This window comes from Oryzias latipes, chromosome 6 (genome assembly GCF_053564925.1).
Source record: "Oryzias latipes strain Hd-rR chromosome 6, Olatipes_Hd-rR_3.1".
Lineage (NCBI taxonomy): Eukaryota > Metazoa > Chordata > Actinopteri > Beloniformes > Adrianichthyidae > Oryzias > Oryzias latipes.
The window spans coordinates 1,849,002-1,875,263 of NC_136242.1; the positions used below are offsets into that span (position 1 = coordinate 1,849,002).

General features: G+C 43.9%; 2 protein-coding genes across 7 annotated transcripts in view; both read right to left on the reverse strand.

Moving 5' to 3' along the window:
* Positions 1-26,262, reverse strand: part of ptprz1a (protein tyrosine phosphatase receptor type Z1a) — an 88,608-nt gene that overhangs the window by 35,201 nt on the left and 27,145 nt on the right. For 3 of the 6 annotated variants that reach the window (XM_023955429.2, XM_023955428.2, XM_023955427.2), the window contains exons 3-14: positions 24,733-24,912; positions 22,268-22,419; positions 20,452-20,547; positions 18,660-18,726; positions 18,423-18,580; positions 15,664-15,814; positions 14,100-14,284; positions 13,879-14,005; positions 8,965-9,002; positions 6,921-8,868; positions 2,786-2,924; positions 1,197-1,285 (exon numbers count right to left, since the gene is read on the reverse strand). In XM_023955429.2, coding sequence (XP_023811197.1) covers positions 1,197-1,285; positions 2,786-2,924; positions 6,921-8,868; positions 8,965-9,002; positions 13,879-14,005; positions 14,100-14,284; positions 15,664-15,814; positions 18,423-18,580; positions 18,660-18,726; positions 20,452-20,547; positions 22,268-22,419; positions 24,733-24,912 — 3,330 coding nt within the window. The remainder of the gene's footprint in view (positions 1-1,196; positions 1,286-2,785; positions 2,925-6,920; positions 8,869-8,964; positions 9,003-13,878; positions 14,006-14,099; positions 14,285-15,663; positions 15,815-18,422; positions 18,581-18,659; positions 18,727-20,451; positions 20,548-22,267; positions 22,420-24,732; positions 24,913-26,262) is intronic. The other 3 variants (XM_078948205.1, XM_023955431.2, XM_023955430.2) reach the window with 2 other exon arrangements.
* Positions 2,931-5,948, reverse strand: LOC144992375 (uncharacterized). Its single transcript, XM_078948207.1, has one exon. It carries the CDS (start codon positions 5,822-5,824, stop codon positions 3,044-3,046), a length of 2,781 nt encoding a protein of 926 aa, XP_078804333.1. The 5' UTR covers positions 5,825-5,948; the 3' UTR covers positions 2,931-3,043.

A 26,262-nucleotide genomic window follows, 5' to 3' on the forward strand; every position in this document is an offset into this window, starting at 1 on the left:
AAGAAAATGAGATGGAAGCACAATCAAGCAAAGAGAGGACTTCTTCAAACACAAACACATTTCTCACAGAGAATCAGACTCATCCAGATAATATCTTGAACAGTTCAGATGGAAATGGAGTCAGAAAACTTTTCAATCATGGTTGAAATGAATAAAGTTTGGCCTCAATTACAAAAGGGGTTTGTTCAGTCACACCTTTGGTTTGTCTGAAGATTAATAACCCCTCTTGTTAAAGTAAAATATGTCCAACACAAGAGGCCCTCAGCTCTCATCTGCCTGCCTAGCTGTTGGACAGGACAAGTTAAAAAAAAAAAAAAAAAGATAACTCTCCCCTCATGAAAGAGAAGAAGCTTTGAAGGCAGATTCGTTCAAACGTCCTATCAAGCCCAAAACAATATGTTCTCCTCAGTCCTAAAATATGGTGTCCTCAGATGGTTCTTTCACGGCATCATTAGGAGATAACTACTGCGTGATTGGTCAGAAAGTTAAAGAGGGGGGGTTTCCACGTAGAAATGAGGAAAAGATCCATCTGTGGCTGTTTATAGTTTGGATGGCTCTGAGGAACACCTTTGGAAGAAGCTGAGAACATTTGAACAACACAACAAGGACACATTTCTAACAGCTACGATAACGCATCTATGTAACCCTTGTGCTATCCTAGGCAGTTTAACATTGGGAGTTGGGTCATCTAGACCCACTAGACAGAGCTCTGAACCTTTTTTCTTCAATGATTTGTGATCTTCACTGGTGTCCATGGATTACATGAAATCTTTCCACCTTTATCCACCTTTGTCATGGTAGGGAGAACACGTCAATGTAAGGGGGGGGGGTCATCTAAGATAGCACAAGGGGTAAGAAGAATCATGCAGACGTCATCTGCTGAGGAAAACTGCTCTCTGTACTTGGCGCCAATATTTCCTCTCATTCCCACAATGCTTAGAGCAGGTGGTGTTTGAAGCTGAGGGGGGATCACTGTAGAACATGAATCAGAATGACAGTTTAAGTAAAAGTTGAACTAAAAACAATTTAAATCAGATTTCTGTCAGACTTAGATCCCAACCGTAGTGTATCTTACTCCTTAACCACTTTATATGATTCAAGTTTTATATGCAATAAAAGCATCTCCTATCTACGGAGAGCAAGCGCTGTTTGAGTTCCTGAGATCAGCTTCTGGTAAATGCAGAGGGGTTCATTACCATCCTGTGGTGCAGCAGACGGCTGTGCAATGATGACTCTGGCAGATGAGGTGTCATTGATGTAGAAGTGCGCCGTCTGAAAACACACTCTGCAGACACACAAACATCATCCATCGTGTCATCTCAAGGTACACCCCATGCAATGAAATCACAAAACCTGCTGCAAGACAACGCTCATCTCCAGAATATGTTTTAATAAAGAGGGCAGACGTTTAACTGAACATCTGTGCTTCTTCTTTTCAAAAAGACAAAAAGCACCAGGAAAACAACTGAAAAAAGGCTTTACTGACTGTATTTCTGACTAAACATTATGTCATGAAGTCAAATTGGGACTTATGCCATGGTCTGGGTGAATACTCGATTCTGATTGGCTGCAGGGTGTTCATTAAAGAGTGATAATACACACCAAAAGGAAGTTTAGATAGCTTGGATGTTCTATATTACTGCACTGATCTAAACACCAGTTGGTAACCAGAACAACAGAAACTAGGAACATGAGAGTCTCAGTCTCTTTGTGGAAGGTTATGCCCTTATCTCAGTTAATTAGCAAATGCCGTGAATTGTTCAGCCCTAGCCTTGAAGTAGAAAAAGAAACCTTGAAATTCAAAGCAATAAACTAATACATTGATAAAAAAAAGCAATTTATTATTTTAAAGAACAGTTTCATACCAGGTAAATACATGTTTTAACAACTCCAAATGTTATATGTATGGAAGTTAACCCCAAAAATATTTAATGTTTGACATACAGATAGATGTTATTCCAGTTGACCACAACAGCAAGACAGTAGCAAAGATCTATGTCCTTCAAATGTCTCTATGATGGACATGACAGGATCTTTGTCACGTTTTACCATCAACAGCAATGTTCAATTTTCAATAGTTTGTTGTCTGTCTGTCTTGCTTAAGTTATTGCTTATTCGTTAGTAAATATGTGTTTCTAAATATATTTAGCGTTAATTAATGAAATAAATAGTTTGTTGATACACATTTCATGATTAGAGCAGATATTTCTTTTCAGTAAAAGTGATCTAGGAAACTATTTCTGGATTTTGTTACTTTAAAACAAAGTTTAGCTTCATCATCTTGACAAAAACAAGTGTTCAGAGGTGAACTTTCTCTCTGAAATTATTTTTTGGATCACTATACATGACGTTTGGCATACTATATATCCCCTTCCTCTGTTGCAGAAGAGCAAGATTAGGGCAGGCTTGGTAACTGTTACTACGACAACGTGTCACAACGTATATCAAATAGTCTGTTTCTTGTGGGATGATTCACGCCTCTGCATCGTTCATTAATTTCTGAAGATAGACACCTCGTCAGGCATTATTCATACTTGCTTAAAGTTTCAGTTTCTGAAGTTTTTTTGTATTGTTTTTCCACTATGGGAAAAAGCAGCGTCCTGCTCGATGCCTCTCAAAAACAGGAAATGAAGTATTTCTGGCTGAATATGAATTTGGTTTAAGGGGTTTTTTATTCCAGAGTGCCTCATAGACTTATTCTGTCGAAGTCTTAGAAAGGACTGAAAGAGGGAAAGTAAAAAGCAAACAGGGTCCATGTTCAGCCGCAAACCTGCAGCAGACTGACCTCCAGTAGACCAGAATTCCAATGAGGACGATCAGACCGAGCGCGGTGAGGGTGGAGATGACAGCCAGAGGCAGCACAGCCTTCCTCTGACCTTCGCTGATGGAGCCCACCCTGGATTCATGGCTACTGTTGCTAACATCTGGAGGGGAGGAACACACGAGCAAGACGAAACTGCTCAGAGGGAGAACATTGTAAGTATGAAACCTAAACAGTTAGATGGGTTCATGTATAGTCTTCTTTCTCTTTCGGCTTTTCCCATCAGGGGTCGCCACAGCAAATCATCGTTTTCCACTTCACTCTATCATGGACATCTTCTACCCTAACATTAGCCAACTTCATGTCCTCTGTCAAGACATCCATATATCTCCTCTTTGGCCGTCCTCTTGCCCTCCTGCCAGGCAGTTCCATCTCCAACATCCTTCTACCAATATATCCACTATCCCTCCTCTGAACATGTCCAAACCATCTCAGTCTGGCTTCTCTGACTTTGTCGCTAACACAGACAACATGAGCCGTCCCTCTGATGTACTCGTTCCTTATCCTGTCTAACCTGGTCACTCCTAAGGAGAACCTCAACATCTTCATCTCCGCTACCTCCATCTCAGCCTCTTGTCTCTGTCTCACTGCTACCGTCTCTAACCCATAGAGCAGAGCTGGTCTCACCACTGTCTTGTACACCTTTCCTTTGAGTCTTGCTGGCACTCTTCTGTCACACAACACTCCTGACACTTTCCTCCACCCGCTCCAACCTGCCTGCACTCGCCTCTTCACCTCTTTTCCACACTCCCCATCACACTGAACTGTTGACCCCAAGTACTTAAACTCCTGCACCTTCTTCACCTCAGCCCCCTGTAACCTAACGCTTCTACCTTGATCCCTCTCGTTCAGACACATGTATTCTGTCTTACTACGACTGACCTTCATGCCTCTTCTTTCCAGAGCAAACCTCCACCTCTCTAGCTGTTCCTCCACCTGCTCTCTACTCTCACTGCAAATTACGATGTCATCCGCAAACATCATTGTCCAGGGAGATTCCTGTCTTACCTCATCTGTCAGCCTGTCCATCAGCATAGCAAACAAAAAAGGACTCAAAGCTGATCCTTGGTGTAGTCCCACCTCCACCTTGAACTCCTCTGTCTGACCTACAGCACATCTCACCACCGTCATACTTCTCTCATACATGTCCTGAACTACTCTGACATACTTCTCTGCCACTCCAGACGACCTCATACAGTACCACAGCTCCTCCCTCGGCACCCTGTCATACGCCTTCTCTAAATCTACGAACACACAATGCAGCTCCTTCTGACCTTCTCTGTACTTTTCCATCAACATTCTCAAAGCAAAAATGGCATCAGTGGTGCTCTTACGGGGCATGAAACCATACTGCTGCTCACAAATCTCCACCTTCTTCCTAAGCCTGGCTTCCACTACTCTTTCCCACAGCTTCATTGTGTGGCTCATCAACTTTATTCCTCTATAGTTGCTGCAGTTCTGCGTGTCACCCTTGTTCTTAAAGATCGGAACCAGAACGCTTCTCCTCCATTCCTCAGGCATCTTCTCACTCTCTAAAATCCTATTGAACAACCTCGTTAGAAATTCCACTGCTGTCTCTCCTAGGCACTTCCATACCTCCACAGGTACGTCATCAGGACCAACGGCCTTTCCGCTCTTCATCCTTTTCAGAGCCTTCCTAACCTCCTCCTTTCCAATCTCTGCTACTTCCTGCTCCACAACAACCACATCTTCCTCCCTTCTTTCCCTGTCATTTTCCTCGTTCATCAGCTCCTCAAAATACTCCTTCCATCTTTTCTGTACACTCTCCTGGGTTGTTAGCACCTTTCCATCTCTGTCCTTAATCGCCCTTATCTGTTGCACGTCCTTCCCATCTCTGTCTCTCTGTCTGGCTAGCCTGTACAAGTCCTTCTCTCCTTCCTTTGTGTCTAACCTGTCATATAGCTCATCGTAAGCCTTCTGTTTGGCCTTTGCCACCTCTCTCTTCACTCTACGCTGCGCTTCCTTGTACTCCTGTCTACCTTCCTCAGTCCTTTCTACATCCCACTTCTTTTTAGCCAACCTCTTCCTCTGGACGCATTCCTGTACTTCCTCATTCCACCACCAAGTCTCTTTACCGTCTTTCCTCTTTCCAGATGACACACCTAGCACCTTCCTACCTGTTTCCCTGATAATCTCTGCTGTAGTTTCCCAGTCCTCTGGAAGCTCATCCTGACCACCCAGGACCTGTCTCAACTTCTGCCTAAATTCCTCACAAGTTTCTTCCTTCTGTAGCTTCCACCACCTGGTCTTCTTTTCTGTTTTCCCTCTCTTCTTCTTCCTGACCTCCAGAGTCATCTTACACACCACCATGTGGTGCTGTCTGGCTACACTCTCTCCTACCACCACTTTGCAGTCAATAACCTCTCTCAAATGACCTCGTCTACATAGGATGTAGTCCACCTGGGTACTCCTACCTCCACTTCTGTATGTCACTCTATGTTCCTCTCTCTTCTGGAAGTAAGTGTTGACTACAGCCATTTCCATCCTCTTCGCAAAGTCCACCACCATCTGTCCCTCCAGATTCCTTTCCTTCACACCAAACCTGCCCATCACCTCCTCATCACCTCTGTTGCCCTCACCAACATGCCCATTAAAGTCTGCTCCAATAACAACTCTCTCTCCTCTGGGGAAACTCTCTATGACCTCATCCAACTCACTCCAGAATCTCTCCTTCACTTCTAACTCACAGCCAACCTGTGGCGCATACCCACTGACTACATTCACCATCACCCCTTCAATTTCTAACTTTAGGCTCATCATCCTGTCTGAGACTCTTTTCACCTCTAGAACACTGTTTACAAACTCCCCCTTCAGAATCACTCCTACCCCATTTCTCTTCCTATCAACACCATGATAGAACAGTTTGTATCCTCCTCCAATACTACGTGCCTTGCTGCCCTTCCACCTTGTCTCCTGCACACACAGTACATCTACCTTCCTTCTCTCCATCATGTCTGCCAGCTCTCTGCCTTTCCCTGTCATTGTGCCAACGTTAAGAGTCCCTATTCTCAAACCTATGTTCCTGCCTTTTCCCTTCTCTCTCTGGCCACGGACCCTTCTGCCTCCCCTCTTTCTTCGAGGAGGCAGAAGGGTTCATGTATAGTAATGTGATGAAATCAGGGTTTTATAGTTCAACTTTTTAACTTCTCCTCAGCTTGAGGAAACTGACCTTTCTGAAAATCAAGTCAACCATTAGGGCTGCAGGACATGAGGAAAACTCATGATTTGCGATATCAGTGATCAATATTGCGATGACGGTATAACTTGCGATACATGAACAAATAGCAAAAACAACAAAAACATTTCCATTTCACTGCAAAAGTTTAATTTAAATTAAAGTTAACCCTCGTCTACATAGAGGGTCCGATTGGTCAAATGCATTAATGGATTTATTTGATTCGTTAAATACTTCAAGGTGCCATAAGATTGTTTTAGCACATTTAAGGTTACCATTTATTGCAATTCTCGCCGACTTCTGCGATATGCATTTTGCACTGCTTGATTTTGCGATAACAGTAAATTTGCGATTTATGGCGCAGGCTTACCAACCATCTACATAAAACCTCAGTCCTGTCTGCTCCCTGCAGTCAGCCATAAAAACATTTAAGTTTGAGGATTTCTAGTCCAGGCCATCGTCACTCTGAGCGTGCTCTCTCACAGCTGGGATACAAAAAATTCAGCTTCCAACGAGACAGAACTCAATTGATTCCACGAAAAAACAAAACAGAATAATAAAAATGTATTTTGGGTTAAATCTGCATGTGTATTCTAATCCTTTTCATCCTCATTTTAAATGATCGCTCCATGTTATTCCCTCAATGTGTTTGGTCAGCATGTCTTTGTGCACCTTTCTTTGTCCTACCCACACAGGTACAGAAAAATAAAATCTTTCTCTTTGTACTTTAACCTCAGAACAAAGTGTGACACAAGAGTTTATTTTTCAAAAAGGTCCAACATTTTAGCTTTTTGCAAACTAAAGTGAAGAAATGTAGCTGTGCTAGAGTCTGGCCTCCCCAGGCTCTGCTGCGTTGGGGTGGGGTTCAGGCCCCCCCACACGCGTTTTGGTGTTTTTCTTTACCTGCTGCTGGCTCTTCATCCTCCAACTCTCTTTCTGTGTGTTCAGAGATACTGAAGTCAGAAGACGTCTCATTGTCATAGAGGCTGTCGCCCTGCCCTGAGCCGCTTCCGTCTGACAGCCCCCCAGACCAGGGCGGGGCTGGGGTCACCTTTGAACCCGATAGACGCACAGTGCCCCCTACTTCCACTGTGAAGGCGCTGCCGCTTCCACTGTCAAAGTAAAACGCTGAGGAGTGTTCTTCCAGATCATCTGGTGTCTGATCAAGTTCCAGGGAGGGAGGGGTGGTGCTAAAGACCTGGGGTGAATAATCGAGCAGAGCCTCCCCAGAAGCAGAGATCTGAACCCTGTCCCACTCCTGATCTATGCCCTCCTGGGATTCCTGGGCAGAGCCAGAGGCACTGCTGCTGGAGTCCAACACATGTCCTTCTGTGGCGGGATCTAACAGGGAAGCAGAGGGGGAGGACGGGGGGAGGGGGGTTTGGATGGCAGCGTTCTCCTTTGACGCCAAGAACCAAGAGTCCACTGTGGCTGAAGCTGTAACAGAAAATGGTGGGTCACTGTGGGAGGCAGGGAGAAACTGGGAGGACGGAGAGGGAGAAACAGCAGTATGGAAGAGCGGCGTCTGGCCTGTAGGCGGACCACCAGAGCCCACCGCAGACAGAGAAGCGTCCATACCCACACCAGAGGCCGAGAGGGGGGCAGTACCAGAGAAAAGCCCTAAGGTAGAAGAACCCCATGCAGATGTTGAAAGAGGTTCATGAGAGGAGGCCTGAAACCAGGAGGAGGAGGCGTACAGTTCCATGGAGCAGCTGCACAGAACGTCCTCGTCGCTTGCTAAAACTAAGCCGTCACTGACCACCCCAGGGAAAATTGACTCTATTTTGCTTCCTGTAGCATACTTGGGGTCCTCTGACTGCCCCAGCACTGATCTGGACAAACTGGCAGTCACACCAGAAGCACTCAACTCCCCAGACAACGTGACTGATGGCTGGAGGGACAGAGAGAGGCCTAACAGGGACACGTCCCAGAGGGACTCAGCAGACAGGGTGCTGGACAGTTCGAGCACTGCTTCCAAAGGGGGAGTGGGACCAAAAACGGAGGGACCACTTGAGGACCAAGACTGCACATTATCGCCGCTGCTATCATCACTACTAACACTGGTGTGCGCAAAGTCAGTGGGGTGGGGTGGGGTTAGGGAGGCAGACAGGGTGGGGGCTGAAGGAGAAGCCAGGTCTTTGCTAGGGAGGTGTGCAGAAGCAGCATGCTGGGAGTCCAGTGGAGAGGCAGAAAACACAGCCCACAGCGTGGAAGGGTCAAGCAAGCGGGTGGAGAGGGTGGAGCTTGGATCCAGAAGGGGAGGGGTAAAAGAGGAGGACGGGGTAAATACAGAGCTTGGCTCACCGTTGGATGGCAGCTGTGTCGGCTGCAAGAGAACACCTCTCAACAAGACAGAGTCAGGAGCAGACACTAGGAGCGTGCTGGAAGTTCTTGTTCTTGAAGAAGGAGGTGGGGCCTCTGTGGGTTCAGGTGTGCTGTCTGGAAGGCCTCTGGCTCTGGAGGCCAGATCTCCATCAGTATATCCCTGGATAAATGGTGGTGGGAAGGTGCTGCCAGCTCCTGCATGGGGCATGGTGATCAGGTGATCAGCGGAGCTTGGGACGGTCAGGGTTCCTCCATCAGAGGAGTCCTCCGGTGTTACGCCAAGTGTTTTTGCATACGAAGGAGTGGAACTCTCTGGTGGTCCTGAGGAAGAACTGCGGTGGGGCATGTCCTTTGAAGTTTGACCTGAATCTGCGGTGCTTTCTGGATCTGCCTCTGCAGCAGCAGCTGTGACATCCTCTTCAGGAACCGCAGTGGTCGTCATCAATGCGATTGAAGGCCCCCAAAGCAAACCATCAGTCTTGGTTTGGTGAAGCTCATTCCAGGACAGCTCAGATTTTAAGACGTCCTGTTGGTGAGGAAGTCATGTGAGTGCAGAGGAAGCAGTAGTTGATCGATTAAAGAACATCTAGAAACAGATGTGTTAGATGATCTTTCTCCTTACCTCCCCATACTCATCGAACTCTAGCTCCAGAGAGTTTCCTGGGAAAAAGAAAACTACAATCAGATGCAGTAAAAGTGTAATCATAACACACCTTTAAAAACAGTTTTCACTGTTCTAAATGATACTGAGAGGCAGAAATACAACAAAGGAAAAAAACAAGAGGAAGAAGCTTTAAGAACATTCTGGAGATAAAGGGAACCTTTCTTCATCCATTGAAACCCCTAACCTCCATAAATGCAGATGACCCAGCATGCAGAAAGCTGAGCAGGCTCATGCGTGGCCTCCAAAACAGACACAAAACCTTTAAAACACCATCTCTTTTGGTCCTTTCACACGGACGGACGGGTGGAGGGAAAAAACATGTCAGCGCTAAGAGGAACAAGACTGTCAAAAATAACGCAGAGGGAGAGAAAGGGGTGGAGCTTGCAGCTCTTACCTGACAGGAGCTACATGATGCATCATGGGAACCAGAATACACTGGTGTCTGAAGCATGAGGTAGGGGATTGGGGGTTTATTTATGTGGGTTTGGCAGAAATGGGGGTGGGGGATTAAGATACCTAACATTTGAAAGAAACTGAACAAATCCCAATTTTATTGACAGGAATGAGAAATAATAGGAAAGATTCAGTCTATTTTCCAAATTTAATAAAACGTTTAGAAAAGTCTTTCTCTAGTTTTTTTGTCAAAACAGCAGAAGTTAAAGTCCTCCACCTGTAGCTTTGATTGGAGCAGACTGTCTGACAGACATTTTATATAATGTGACAACATTTATCTTTATGCTTTCAAATCAAAACCCTACAGCTGCAAAACACATACCAGTGGCTAAAAAGAGCAATTGTTACAAAGAAGAAGTAAACTGTCTAATTTCTGTATCTATATTTCTGTACTCACTCTGCCGCAATTATTTTTTATTTTTCTTTGTTCATTGGAGATGACTCTGCGCTGTGAAAGACACTTGGCTGAATATTTATAGATTTCCCTTATTCAAATAGCTAAATTGTATCTGCTGTGGCTGATACTTATCATTTGCATTCATGACAAGGGTTTCAAAGTGTTCAGTTGGATCAGTGGCCCTCATACCTTGCCAGATCTGGCCTTCTTTGTAAAGTCTTTGGACACCACAGTTAGGCATTGAGCAGTCTAAAATGGACTGATTTCTGTAGACAAAAGCTCCTGAACTCGGCAGACAACCCGTGGCCGTTGCTGTCAGCTTCGGATGTGCATGCTGAATAAAATGCTTGGTGTGATGCGTTTCCAGGTAAAAAGAGGCTGTCATCCAGAGCTCCTACTTAAGATCATCTAAACAATTTCTGTGGAAGCAACAGCACAAAATGTTTGTTTGCTGCCTAATCAAAGCCCAGATGACAGTGCTGCCCCCACAGGCAGCCTAAAACAAAATGAATGAAATCAAGTCCTGGGGCCTCATTTATAAACGTTGCGTACACACAAAAGAAGGCGTACGCCACTCTCTACGCAATAGTTGAGATTTATAAAAAGCAAACTTGACGGGAAAATGTGCGGTCCTTCACGCAAGCTCTGACCCAGGCGTACGCACAAAAACGGGTGAAATGAGAAACGGCGACGCCGTCGGCAGATGGAAGAAACACGTAAAAGTGAAAATGACAATACTGCCTCTCAGAAATAACATGAAGACTTCACAAAGCAAGTCTTACAATTAACAGCCTACACGAACACCCGTTTGATCGATCAGCAGTGAAACAAATAAAAAAAAATCAAACCAAAATTACAACAGAAATTCAAATGAACACTTATTTGCAAAAAGAAAAGTGAAATATGTTCTGCAATATTGGCATGTTGTGCAATTCATCCTCATAAATATAGTTAACAGAACGAAATAATGTACAAAACTGATATTCTCGTTAATGTGTCCGTCTGGCGGAGCAGATATAGGTGCAATTAGACAGACAGATGGATAGATAGAGAGATGTATTAATTGTCCACTAGGGAAAGTTGTTTTCATATTAAAACATTTCTTCATAAGGTACAGAATTATGGTATTCATGCATATGCCTTTAGTTTGTTTTATTTTTGATAAAACAATGTATGGCGTATGTCTCAACCATTCAGAAAGCAACAAGAAATTACATTTGCGCTGATCAATTTCCCATTTCCACGTTGATTATTACCGACTTCTGTAGCTTGTCAGATGTAATTAAATGGAGGGAAATAAAATGCCCCATCACAATGCGTAATGATGCACAATGGCTGATCTTGCGCTCTTAGAAGATGTGGCAAATGGAAGAATTCGGAGTGAACGCATCTTTAGACAGCAAGAAGACTTGCTGGCAAACGAGGACGAGTGGCTTATGAGCCGGTTCAGACTTCCTCTGCGGGCTTTTGGGGGTGTGTCACCCGGTGCATTTGGCGCGTCGGCGTCCCCCTGCGCCTCAGTCACCACTCCACTAAGGGATTCCCCTATTCTTGCCGCTTGTCTCTCATCAAGAGGGGTCAGCTCCGGTGTCCCCCCCCCCCCGTGGCAGACACACTCTGCTGGCGATGCAGCGCCAGACGTTTTTTTGCCTCGACTTTGATGTCCGACCTTTTCTTTTTTATTTCGGCCACGGTCCGAGGTTGTGAGGCTACAGCATTTACGGCGTCTGCCACCGTTTGCCACTCAAGTGCCTTTATGGCATCAGTAATGCCCACACTGTGCCCGCCAAACAACATTTTTCCCTTCTTTTCCACCTCGCCAACGATAACTTCTACTTCACATTGAGTGAAGTTACGTTGTTTTGATTTCCTCTGTGTTTGGCATGGTTTCCCAATCAATGAATATTCATTTGTGGGCGTTACATGGACTATTTATGGGCAACTATGGGCGTGTCATAAAGCCGCAAAAGCTGCGCTGCATTTAGAATCGGTTGTGATTTATTAACGGAAAGATGCGTAGGATGTGCGTGCGCACGGTTTTATAACTCCGAATATTTCTGTGCGTACGCACGTCCTATGTTTCATCCGTACGCCACTTCTGACGCAAATCCTACGCAAAGTTTTATAAATGAGGCCCCAGGTCTGTAGTTTTCTTTGAAGCGGCTTCAGGAACAAGAGCATCTGGACCACAGAGGTCAGGCGTCCAGCTCAAACTGCTTCTCGTCTGCTGGTTTGTTCCTGTTTGAGTTTTAGGCCAGTTTAGATGCTCAAACACTAAACAATGAGAAAAATAAGAAACAGGAGGATTTTCTGGGGACTAAGTGAAACCTTGGTCACAGGCATATGGGGTTACAGGTGCTGTGTGGGGTTTCGGGTTGTCTGGGCCCTTTGGAGGCTCATAGAGAGGAGCAGCTGGATATTAAAGGGAGAACAGATGTGTCTTGTAGTTCCCTTGAGGCTCGTACGGCCGTCTTAAGGAGTGTCATATACATGAAATATACTACTTAATGTGTGTGGTACGTGTATCATGAGGTATTTGTAAGGAAAATGTAAGTTTCTCTCACTTGAAATGTACGGGGGATTCCTTTGGGTGTCCTTATGCCACACTAGTCCATAGAAAGGTATGAGTACCGGCCTTTAACTGACCGCACACAATGCTGCTCACACAGGGTGTGCACTTGATACGTAAGTGCCTGTAGGACACCCACACAAAACACACTCAGCCTAATTTCCTCATTTCTGACAATCAGGCTGCAGACAAGGGGTGCACATTTATCCCAGCACTAATGGCCCTCTAGTGCAGAACGCAGAATTTGGTGGCGGTAGAAAAAAAAAGAAAAGTGATGTGCCTTTGTTTCATCAAGCAGTCTACAACACTGATATTTCCTGTGGACCACCTCTATGCCCCACAATTTTGCCCCCGCAGACAGTCCGCATCCATCCATAGGGGCAGCTGTGACTAAGGCTTTAACAGACTGAGCAAACTGCTGACTTGGCAAACCCAGAACAGAAAACTCTATGAAGGCAAAGATAAAAGATAAGCAGATGCTTGCGTCCGCTGACACTAAAGCTCTGACATGAGCCATAAAAATTTAATTAATCACAGACTTACAGTGACAAAGCACAATCATTTCTGTGCATCAGGGTAAATGAGGACAAGTGAAAACTAACGCTAACACAGAAAAACGATGTACACAGACCAGAGGAGAGGAAACGATGACTTCAACAGATGTAAACTGAGGCAAAACATCAGGCTGGCATCACCGTCAAAGAACTGCTTTCGTTTAGAATCAATTCATTGTTGTTGCATTTTGAATATTTTCATCCAAAACTGTTTTTACGTGGTGTTAAAAACAGAAATATATTCGTGTAAAGTGAACAGAGGGAAAACATTCATGAATTCTGACATTAAAAAGTAACTGATAACAGATTTTGTCTGGAAGAAATACTAGAAATGATTGTCGAGAGATATCACTTAAGAAATTAAATGAATTAAATTTGTCTTGAATTTGTCGGCATTGAAACAAGTATAATGAAATTGAACTTTTAAGATATTGAAATAGATTTTCATTGAATAACAACTAATTGATTTTCTGACTTAGCCTCACAAAAAAAAAAAGAAAGAAAAATGAAATCAGAAATGTTCAGGAGACACAGAAATATGACTCCACACAAACAGGAAATGTAAACAAAACATGTGTTTTTTACTTTGTGTTTTCTATTGTGCTTAAGAATTAAATAGCAAGCAGATGTGACTTCAAAATGGGTTTGAGATAAAAAAAAGATATCTATGGTGACCAAAAATGAGAACTCGAAGGGTCAAAGGTTAAGTGGAACACATCCTTTGCGGAAGAAAATAAAAGACTTGTACGACGGGAACATTTGTGTTTCTGCACACTCAGTCCTGCATCAGTCCCACTGAACAACAGCAGCTCTCATTGGTCAGCTGAGCCTTCATCAGAATAGACATGGCGGCAGAGAGGATGGATCTGTTTCCATCTACGCTTGCCGCTTGCTCTTACCCGGAACATCCAGGGGCGCCACGACCTTCAGTAGGTCGCTCACTCGCCCCTTCTGGCCGTTGGAGCAGATGGCCATCACCTGAACATTGTAGCTTCTGTTGGCTACCAGATCATCCAGAATCGCCCCCTGGTGGTAACAGAGAGGAGGTCCAGTCAGCAGCTAGTCTGCAGGTCTCTGTGGACCTTGTGTTTTTTTTGTAATTAAGTTGTGGACATCTCACCACATCCTGATCGCCATCAGTCATGTATCTGAACATCTCAGCGTCTTCTTCATCTGCCAGTCTGTAAGTGACGGAGTACGTGTTGATGCTGGAGTCGTACACGGCACGAGGCCGCTCCCAGGTCACCAGCACGCTGCTGCTGTTGTACGGCGTTGCCTGTAGGTTCTCTGGCTCAGAGCTGCAGACTGAAAGACACACAGACTCTTCAGCTGCAGGATGTGTCAGGATAACAATGAGCACATTTAAAAGTCTGCTGCACCAGGGTCACGGTCTGCTCCTGCCCTTCCATCATGATTTACATTCAGGAAACGAGATGACAGAAAGGCTTTCAACATCTCTTTTTAATACACAAGATATTTCATGCATCTGGACTCAAAGTCTTGTTCCTTTAAAATGCTACAACACTCATACATGCGGCTTCATCCGTCTGAGTGGTGGTGGGTTCAAGTACCACACGTGTTCTCTGAACTTTAGAGTCAATATTATAGTCATAGCAGCACAATAGAAGGTGTTTGCACATCATGCGCACACATCTGGGAGTCATGGAAGAGTCATGGAAACGGGTATGGGAGAAAAAAAGGATTTTACTGCAGGTCTCTGGCATTTTAACCTCTGAGGGATCATGGGAAAACATTATCTGCTACACTAGAAAAGAGAGTGTTAAGAACTTCACATGTAAACCAGATTTTTACACTTGTGAATCTCCAGTAAAGATAAGTGCCAATCAACAGGGTGTGATGAAGAGGCAGTTACGAGAACAAGCATGTCTTTTGTTTTTTTACCACTAGAGGGCAGGTTCAGTACAAGAAACAAGCAGGTGTGTCACCTGATAAGATCACAAATAAAGCAATATCTTTAGGATCTCGTTTGGAAATAATTGTAGGGCTGACAATTACACAAATTAAAAATATGTAATAACAATCAAACCAAAGAAAGTTTTAGTTTTTATCTTAGTGCAGTGTGCAAATAAGCACATCTGAGAAAATATTTAACAGAAAACTATAATTGATCTTTAAAAGGTCTAATGTTTTTATACAGCACTGAAAGACAAGTTCATCTCAAACTTTCAGTTTGATGCAGAATATTTCAGTTGTGTCTGGTATTTTCTACACACACCTAAATTATTTAATTGTAGCCGGTTTTCATGTTAGTTATATATATTCCAAATGACCTCTTTGAAAACTTTGTTTTGTGCAGCACTCTCATTCTGGATGAATGAGTCTTCACAGACTGCAAAAACTGTTAAAACAGAATTAGATTTGATTTTAAAATGCTAGAATTTTTTCTTTCTTGGTCCAATTCAACGTGTTACAAACGCTAAATCAGACGCAGCATTGAAAAAGTACCCTGTTCTTACTTAAGTTTTTATTCTCAATAGTTTTTTTCCGGAAAAGTCTTTATTTTATCCCGTTTAATGTATTACTGGCTACTTTTTCTCTGACTTGTGTTGATTAAATAATGATTCTCTTACTCAAGCACAACATTTGCTTCTCCTTTTTCTGTCTCTACTCAGTTTTGGCCTTCTGCTTTGATCACTTACATGCTGGAGAAAATGAGCACTCACCTGGTGTGGAGATCTCCTCCACCCCTGTGTACGAGGAGAACACCTGACCCACAAACTGCTCCTGCTGTTCTCTGTAGTTGTTCTGCAGGTAGTCCATTAGCATGACGTAGCCGGCCTGCTGCATGGTCATCACCTCACAGAAGACCTCCAGCTGCAACACAGGAACCAGAACCAGCATGAATCCAGCTGTGCACTCGTGCTGCTGACTGCAGATAGACCTCCAACACAGCAATAGCTTCTCCCTGCTTTATTCAGTGCCCTGCACAGGTGGACCATGCATGTCTCTGTGCTACATGACGCGAACCTGGAAGTTTTGTAAGTGTTGCAATCCCTCAAAAGATCACTGGAGGCTGGCAGCAGAAAAAAATTCCCATTGACTCGTTATTCTAAGAAAGATGAAACTTTACACTTAGAATTGTTCACATAGTTTCATGTACCTTTTCTGTTTGTTGTTTCATTTTTTATTATGACAAGTGTGATAAAGAAATGTTTTACTTATTTTTCATCAGAGTGGAAATCTGTGCATTTGATAGGAATTGTTTTGTTTTTTTTGGCTAGTGGAAGGACTTTACAGGACTACAGTTTCCCTTTACTTTGCCAGACCCAATTTAAGATAAGATAAGATAAAGATGTTTTATTGAAGCTTAGGAAATTTGGTTGTTGGAGCGAACGTGTACTATAAGGCTCAATAACAAACAAACAAACTAACTAACATTGAGCCACAATCAGGAAAGCAATCAGTTTGCAGAACAGCTTTTAGAAAAACAGACATGAAATGAGTTAATCTTTGGCAAAATATCCCAAATATTGGATTAAACTCCAGTCAGCATGGCAAACCCACTTAATGGTTCAGTTCAACACGTTATCTAATTCTGACAGACTGACATTCAAACAGCCTTCATCAGCAACAAACACCACCTAACGTGAAGAGCATGAAAGTGTGGGAAGATGATGGACCCTGTTTCCCATCATGCCCATGCTGCAGCTGAAGTTGTACCCGCTGATTAAAGAGTTTTGTTCCAGAGTGCACAAACAGAAATGTAAGAGAGGAAGTATCTAGTTTGGCTCACAGCTCCCATCAGGTGTCATTATGAGAGGGTTTCCTTATAGAAAAATTGTAGTCTGGGAACTTAATAAGTTGGAGAGGTTTATTGATAAGATTAAACATTTGAGTACAGTTTGTCTCTCACTATATTGCAGTTCTGTGTGTACTCGCTGTTTTGTAGATTCTTTTAGTGCAGTTCTGCAGGCTTTTACCGTGTTCTGATTGGCTGTAGACCTTGTCAATTAATCTTCTCTGTGTCTCTTGTACAGAATGCCTGAAGTTTGCCACATTTATGTAAATGCTTAATTGTGATCAGATCTTTGTTTAATTCTATAATACTGGCCATATTTTTCTATGGTTTGAACTTTGAACTTAAACAACAGAGAAAAGTATCTGTATGAAAAGGTGACAGTGGTGCCTGTGGTAATTGGAGCACTCGGGGCAGTAACCCCCAAGCTGGAGGAGTGGCTACAACAGATACCTGGAAAGACTTCAGACCTCTCAGTCCAGAAAAGTGCAGTGCTAGGAACAGCTAAGATACTGCGCAGGACCATCAAGCTCCCAGGCCTCTGGTAGAGGACCCCAGCTTGGAGGAGAAACCACCGGCAGAGTTTATATATTTTTTATATTTATACATGTATAAATATTTTTAAAGCCTGTTATTCAACTTAAGTGAGCTGAGCTTCATCAAACTCCTCTTCAGTTATTCCAGAGGATGCAAATCAAGAATTGGATCAGTCCACTTGTGGGACATTTCCTGTGTTGTCTACATTTATTTGCGGTCCATAGGAGATGAGCCTATTGTTTTGATAAGAATAGGCTCCTCCTCTGTGAGAGAGATCTGGATTTCTGGATCCGGCACAAATGTCGGTCCTCCCTGAAGGAGTGAAGATCACAAGACGTCAGCCCTCACAATGAGACTCCAACCGTGATCCTCACGACGGCCTTTGTAACAGTAAACAGGAATCGCTCAATGATGTTTCTGCAGCAGTTTTGTCTACTCTGGAGTTTTGCCTCAAATCCTTGGGGCAAACCTGGAACATTAGGGAAATCCCCAAATTTTTTATCTCAATTATGAATAGTTATGGGGGTGGGTCACACCATGCCTCAGGGAACAAGCTGAACTTGTTGTGTGATTGAACCTGTGAGCTTTGGATAATTAGGTTCTGGAATGTAAACTAGCTGGAACTCATCTTATAGAGCTTTGCAGAAGAAAATGTACAAATGTGGGGTAATAACTAGCCTTCGGCAACACCAAAATGGGGCTAGTTCAACGGAGAACTCCTTCTTTTAAAGATTTTGAAAAGTGGATTCGGATTAAGTTTCTATGTTTTAAACCAAATCATGTCCTATGGAGGACCTCGCACAGCGAGGCAGAGGGCGGAGCCCTGGGTGTGGACAGCTGTGCTGACAACAACTAAGCCGGAAGGAGGTGGAGCCAACACAAACGTTGTGAAGCTTTTGTGTAACTTTCTGTGCGTGTTTGTGTCCCGGTGTTTCCATCCCTCAAACATCACCTTTCATCAGCGTGTTTGTTTAATGCAATGAAGGCTTTTGTGTGGCTGTCAGTGGCACTGAGCCTGAAGGCGCACTCCCACGCAAACGCAGCTCTGCCCTCCTACTGCTCCCCACCCTCAAAGGCGTGCTCCTTCATTCACCTCCATAAACATGTTTTCCAACTGCCTACAGTGCTAAAGCCAACCGGATGTCCCACCTGCTGCTCAGAGATGGCCACCGCATTCTTGAAGACTATCCACTCCACTGTGTCCAAGCAGGGCGGGGTGGTCAGGGAGCCATTGTAGGTGAAGTACTTTTCTGTGGAGTTTGGCAAGAGGCCTTGAAGCGAGAAGGGTGACATCTCTGCACTTTTTCCTGAATCCAAAACAAGATGCTTTGATGAGACACACAGAGAAAGAATCAGAAAAATATGCAGGTGGAGAAGGTTCAGTACCATATCTGCTCACGCTCAGGACACCATCAATGATGGCAGCAAAGTTCATGTTGTCCTCTGGTTTCGTCTGGACAAAAGAAAACCAGCATCATCAATCCTTCAGGACAAAGCAAAGTCAGTCTGAACAGATAGGACTGCTGCTGGTTGTCCTCATGATGACTAAGTAACAGCAGAAAGGGTCTGAATGACCCTTAGACTTCAGCAGCAAAACCTGGATGAACACAACAAAGTCTCCGATGAGTCATTCAGGAAATTATGACTAGAATGTTGATCTAACAGCTGCTGAATGACTGGGAAGCTCAGCATCGCCCACATGCTTTTCATTGTGAAAGACCATCTGAATTATATCTGCAAAAAAATGATTTTGCAAGAGCTGCCAATCACCCAACGTTAGCCCACTAAACTTTGATATTGACCCAGTTTTCCTCTAACGCTGATGTTCCTATCATGCCAAGCTTACAGTCACTGCTGGAGAATTTTGACATCAGCAAATGTAAAAATTGCACTGTAGTGTTGGCTCATGAATGCAGGTAGACTGCCAACAAGCAGTGAAAGAAAAACTTCAAATTCTTTGATGTCAGCTCCACAACAATTACATTTCTCAGCTGAACTAGTCTGACAGGAGTCATGGGCGGAGCCTAACCTGTCGGGAAGTTCTGGCTGTGTGTTCACTGCAACAAAAGTCAAAGTCTCTGCCTGTAGACAGCTGAACAAGTGTCATTGTTGATTCACAATGAAAACGAAGCACAAAGAACACTGTTGGATGGGGCAAACCCAGCAGTTTCATGCCACACAATGACCTTCAACTTTAAAGACTTTCTGTTCAGTACAGGCTTTCACGCTCCTACTGCTGCACGGAAACATCCGCACATGCAGGCCGCACATGTACATGCTTTTTTCCCAGCGTGGTCTCCGACAGGTTGAACACGCCACTGCAGCTGCAGGTAGTTTGACAGCAAAACACAAAAACAAGAAAGAATCCCTGACAATTGTCCAAAGCTCAGCCAGCTGCTGAAATCACAACGCCACATCTCTGTTCCTCCCTGGATGAACAGCAGTAGTCTAGATGTTCCATTTAGTTTTCTAATCCACCGACACAGCAATTGTAGGACAAACCTCAATAAGGACGACCAAAGAACAGGAGTCCAGAACAGGCAAAACAACTGACATCAGCTCTAGTATGAACCGAAGTACGGTTGAAGAAAAGGCATAAGAACAAAAAGATGACATGAAGAGGCTGGAAAATGAGTCAAAAAAACCATGGTTCATATATACTACAACCTGAATGGGTCTGTAAAAGTGAAATTATCGTCCAAACCCATGAATTCTTTTTCAGCAATCCCCTGGAAAAAACAAGGACAGAGCGGCAGAGGCAGACCGTCAGACAGCAGCTACCTCTTCTTTAACAGGAACAAGTGATGGGATTGAGTGTGGGGGGAGAGGACGTCTCCTCATTCAGGTTAAGACTAACTCCCACTGAGTTTGGAGCCTTTTCTCTCTCAGGTTGGCCTGATGGCCACAAAAAGAAGAACATTGTCTTGCTGGATGACACTCAGGAATACTCCCGCAGAGATTTCCAGCTTTCCATGTAAACACATCACTATTCCAGTTGAGCAACAGTAGTCTTGATGGCAGAATCCAATTTCAACTTCAATGTCATGCTTGAACCATTGCTGCTGGAGCTTCGTCCAGATCTCCAGATCCAATCTGTCATGATGTTGTCTTGGCTTCAAGCTGAAAAGTGGCATTTCTGAACCAGGACCAGCTTAGTGAAGTGCAGAGAGCAGCTTACCTCGATCAGAACGGCGAGCGCTGTGATTCTACCTCTGGTCTTGATGGATTCATCTAAGGAGCGGAATTGGGTTTCATCATAAGAGTAGATCTGCATCTACAGAAAAAAAACAGTTTGTCTGTTTATAAATAACTTGACTAATTGCCCAGTCCTGTGACAGACTGGCGACCTGTCCAGAAAGTCCCCTACCTTTGCCCACAAGTGGCCGGAATAGGCTCTGGCAGCCCTGTTACCCCGAAAGGAACAAAACGGCTTAGAAGATGAATGAATGAATGAATGAATGAATGAATGAATGAATGAATGAATGAATGAATGAATGAATGAATGAATGAATGAATGAATGAATGAATGAATGCCCAGTTTTCCACAGTCTAAATGTAATGTTGACCTCCACATATGAAACTTCCCATGACGTTTTCTGCAGTTACACTACTTACAATAAATTGGGGATATAGTGGAAAACTCAGTGGCTGTTGTGAGCAGTGTTTGTCTCACTTCATAGATTTTGAGGATAGGGAGGTAATGTTATTGTGGTGATAGACCTCATTTAAGGCTTTCCACATAACGGTCTCACAGTAAACAGTGTTTTACTTTTTGGGGCCAAATCTAAAAGAAATTGTAACAGAAAAAGTATTTCAGTGTTTCATCAAAGTCAACATACTGTGGGGACAAAAAGCTGATTTAGCTAGTCAGTCATTCCAAGTTCATCATTCAAACAGCCATGAACACACGACGGCGCTCACAGGACGAGCAGCACCACCTGACCATGGCGCCTCCAGGTTTGGAGTAGACAGTCAGGTGGTGCAGGTGAGTCTCAAAGTGTCATCAAGACACAGAACTACTGGCAGACCACAACCATGACCAGAACCTAAAGACCTCTGACCTCAGACATGGTTCTGCAAACGCCACACAGCTGCAGATGTTACCAGATGTGAGGGGTACTAGGGTTTCCAGTCTTACCATTCCCAACAGACCCCACCGCTTTGACTTTAAAATTCAGACCAAATAGGAAAAACACACACGTAAATAACAATATCCATAATTTATTGATAATGGTGTAATTCGGCCACAAGGAAAACTGTGGCCATGTTGTCTCTGGGAAAACCACACCCACTGTTTAGTCAGAAGGGAAAGCAGGCCTACTACTCCTTAATTCTTCACGGAAATGATGCCTTCTGTCACAAAAGGAAACCGCTGTGAGATCATCATGGGAAACCTTGAATGTTGCATCAGTTTTATCTTCACCACATCCTTCTTTCAGTCTGTGGTGAAGCCGCACTCACTTTCTTCTGCTGGTTTTTTTTTCAACAACCTCAGAAGATCTAAAATGAAATCCTAATTTTTTTAATTTTAAGTAACAAATAAAGGGAGTAAGGAGCTTTATGTATCATGGAGATTTGTTTTTCCTAAATACATTGAAGTTGCTGAAAGAATTCAGTAACTTAACATCCACCATTTTCAATACTCACATTTCTGGTCAGGTTAACGGGCAGCTGGAGCCTATGCAGCTACTGTTGGGTAGAGGTGAGGTTCACCCTGAACAGGACTCCAGTCCATCACAAGAGCACACAGAGACAAACAACCATACACACTCACCTTCACACTTAAGGCAAAGATTAGAGTCACCAGTACGAAGCATGTTTTTGGACCGTGGGAGGAACTTGGGCCCCACACAAGCACACTCCACACAGGAAGGTCCCAACCAGGATTTAAAGCAGAGCCTTTGCAGTGGGAGATGAGAGTGCTAACCACTCCCCCACCATGCAGCCTATCTCTAGATCAGAATCATTTTCTCCTGTGAAAGAGGATGTCTCACCTCAAGAGGGTACTTGACTCCATCCAGACTGTGTTCTGAGCCCTCAGAGGAGGTGTTGCAGCGCCCCCAGTGGAATGTGATGCGTCCCACCTTAAACTTTGACCTGAGACCCCCTCCACTCAGATAAAAGTCCCCATCCACGTTTATTGCCACTAAACAAAGAAGACAAAGACGTCATAAGCAAAGTGAGAAGCATGGATTTATAAAAGATTTGCTGCTGCAGCACATAGTGCTTTAACACTGCCTTTGAAGAACCATCAAACATAACCAGGAAAAAGCCTCGCAGGCTGACTTCTCTGTGAACTCAAACATTCATTGCCTGCAGTTCAGCATCCGCCTGCTTCCTTCAGAAGCTACTTCTCTTTGTGTGAACGATGCAACAGGCTAAACTCCTGAACACAGAGGATGGACTGGTTTTTCTCTGATATCAGAAATGTGCCTAAACATGAATAAAAAACAAACATGACATAAATCATATGATGTGTATATTTTGTACTCCGACAGCTCAGCGGAATCTTCTGTACTGACAGTTTTAGTCATGTGACCTGTGCACCTGCCTGGGAGCAAAGAAAGCTGTCCAAGAGGATTTCTTGCTCCTGACTCTATGCTGCTGAGCAATAAAAGCTGGTGAGTTTTCCAGGGGATTTATTTAACTATTTCAATCAACCTTTAAAAATAAAGCAACCAAGTTACAAAAACAATCATTAAGTTTGTGGATCTGGGAGGTTCCTGCTGGCTCCAAAAAGCCAAAATAAAAACTATTCTATAAAAATAGACTTCTATTGAGAAATAAAAAGCTTTCACTCAATCATTCTATTTGTCAGAATAGACATTCCAGATCTGATACCCTTTCTAAATGCTCTTGTTAATCCTTTTTTCCTTATATTTCTTCATTAGTTCAAGTTACTCAACTTACAAACAGACCAATCAGATGCCTCCATAAAAGTAGGCGGTCTCAAGTTGAATGTTGACAGATTCTCCGGATCTCTCTTGTGATCGGCAGGATTTGTTGCCATGGAAACATTGATTCAGATCGACTCGGACCAATCACTGCTTGCTGATGTCGTCTGGCTCCAACATGGTAACGTCCACATCGTGAAAAATTGGTTGGAGCTGGAGGTAAGTTTCTTTCCATGGGTGACATCACACTCACTCTGTCCAGTTCCCATATACCAGGGGTGGCTAACACGCGGCTCTTGAGGCGCACGCGGTTCTCTGCCTCTTATCATGTTTTCTATATAGCGTACTTTCACGACCATAAGGCGCACTTAAAAGTTTTACATTTTCTCCAAAACGTACAGAATGGCCGATGGAGCGGCCCTAATGTGTTGTTTTGTGACTTTGGTAAAGAGGATGTAGGAGGACAGCATGAGAACAGTACGGACAGAAGTGAGGACGTGAAAGAAGAACCCCCCCCCCCCCCCCCTGATTAGTACAAAGGTGCAGGTATGTGCATAATGCAGAACAACATTGTTTTGGAAACCTTGAAAATGCCGCTTCCAAAGAGACACGATTATGAAGCACAGTTTAAACTGCAAGCTATCAGCTGTGCGGAGGAACACGGGAATCAAGCAGCTGCCAGAGGATTCAAGATGAACGAATCCATGGTTCACAAGTGGAGGAAGCTGGAAAACAAACTCCAACAAGACAGAAGGACGCAGAAACAAGGCGAAGTTGCCTGTGTTGGAAGATCGAGGTGAGCGCAGCAACTTCCAGCCGATTACGATAAAAAGCTGTCCATCTTCCGCTCCTTTTACTGGTACGCAGCGCCGGGCGAGTTACGCCACAATCTGTGAATGGATTGGAGATGCTTGGGCTAACGTGTCTACTTCCACTGTTCTTCGAGCTTTTGCAAAAGCCGGCATCATTCATGAGGAGCCGCACAGCAACGAGCCGGACTCTGACGATGACGAAAGGGACGCTGGCGTGTTTGATAGAAATTTAGCCCAGAAGATGAGGACTTTGAGGAATTTTTGGATGCTGATTGATGACTGAAAAAGTAAAAAAATAAATCACAACCAACTCAGTTTTGCTCCCTCTGCTTTTAAAAACACACACCAGCATGCATGTTTTACCGGTTTGTGTTAACGTTAAATATAGAAAGAAACAACCATAACTGAAACTGCACCCTTGAATCCAGTGCTGTTGTTTTGTAAGGAGAGGAGTGTGCTATTGGAAATACTGTGGCTTTACTGTCTTGGCAGGTCAGTGCGTGGTGTAGCTCTTTGACTATCACAGTTAAAAGTTTTGGCTCTTTGTGTCAAACTTGTTCGTCACACCTGTCATATACAGTCAATGGTGACATCTACCTTTAGTTCATGCTGCATAGCTAAATTATTCATCCTTCTTTTCAGTCTGTCTCAATCCTGCCATCTTTTGCGTCTTTGAAGGTAAACAGAGTGGAACAGTCTAATATGAGCTAAAGCCAACTGACGCCCCCCCCTGAGGTCAGCCTTTCATCTTACCTGTCTTCCCATCATTCTTGATGATGGTGCGGTCTCCCGTCAGGCCCTCCCAGCCGTCCAGCTCCAGCATCTGGAACTGCTGCTTCACCTGGCTCAGGCTCTCATCCATGTTGATGGGAGACTGCTTGGCATTGCTGCAAGATGGGAACTTCTTAGCCCAGTTGTTCTGGTTTAATGTCCCTGAAGGGCAGAGAGGACGTGTCAAAAAGAAAAACACTGACACGTTAAACACATCAAATTAAAAATGTGTCCAGAATTGTTCATGCACTTCCCATGAACAGTGAGGTGGTCTTTCCTGCATTGACTGTATATCAATGCAGGTTAAGTGGAAACAGGGCCGATAGAAAAGACGAAACACTTGTATAATTCTGTGACAATAACAATATTTATGCTATTTCAGAGTTTCAATGCCTGAGACTCATTTAATACTTCAACAAGTCCTGACAAAAAGGCGGAAAAGTTCTCCAGTTAAAATAATTAGCTGATATTCCAAATGTTCATGTTTCCCATAAATGTTCAGTTCAGACAAAAAAGAAAGGTTTGGTCTTTGCCATCATAAGGCTCTCTGCACTAAAAGACAAACACGAAGCTGTTGAAGGCTTCAATCCTTCTTGTGCTTTAAGGGGAATTTGGTCAGGCCATAAGTCAACTATGCTTGACTGTGGCTTGTATGTTCTTCACTGATCCATCAGCAAAGACCTCCTAATGTAAAATTACATGTCAGCACATCTTCTATTTCTTCCCTTTTTTTATATTTCTTTAAAAGGCGGAAAACACGTGTGACACTAAAACAAACCAGCTTAAGCGAGCAAAATAAACAGAAAAAAATAGACGATTGTTTTGTTGTCATAACAATTCTTGGTAATTGTAGGAACAAAATGATTATTTTGCCTTTAAATGGTGAAACATTCTTCAGGTACTAGTACATGTTTTGTGGGATGAGAACCAGAGCTGAGTATGTTGGTTGCACCTAAAGACTGATGAAGTGTGTGTACATGCTTGTTGTTTACTGACAAAGCTACTTAGAGGAGTGGTGAAACAGTTCAAGAAAGCAGATTTTTAGTCTGGAACTCAACTCTAAGACATTAATCATTTTCTGATTGATGCCTTAATAAAACCAGATAGATTAACATCATACAAAGAGTTTCATCCATCCATCCATCCATCCATCCATCCATCCATCCATCATCCATCCATCCATCCATCCATCCATCATCCATCCATCCATCCATCCATCCATCCATCATCCATCCATCCATCATCCATCCATCCATTTTCTTCAGCTTATCCGGGACCGGGTCACGGGGGCAGCAGTCTAAGCAGAGATGCCCAGACTTCCCTCGCCCCAGCCACTTCCTCCAGCTCATCTGGGGGGACCCCAAGGCGTTCCCAGGCCAGCCGACAGACGTAGTCTCTCCAGTGTGTCCTGGGTCTTCCCCGGGGCCTCCACCCAGTGGGACATGCCCGGAACACCTCTCCAGGGAGGCGTCCAGGGGGCATCCGGACTAGATGCCCGAGCCACCTCAGCTG

Excerpts from the sequence above, each read along its gene's own strand:
- LOC144992375 (XM_078948207.1), bottom strand. The coding sequence starts at position 5,824 with ATGACAGGGAAAGGCAGAGAGCTGGCAGACATGATGGAGAGAAGGAAG.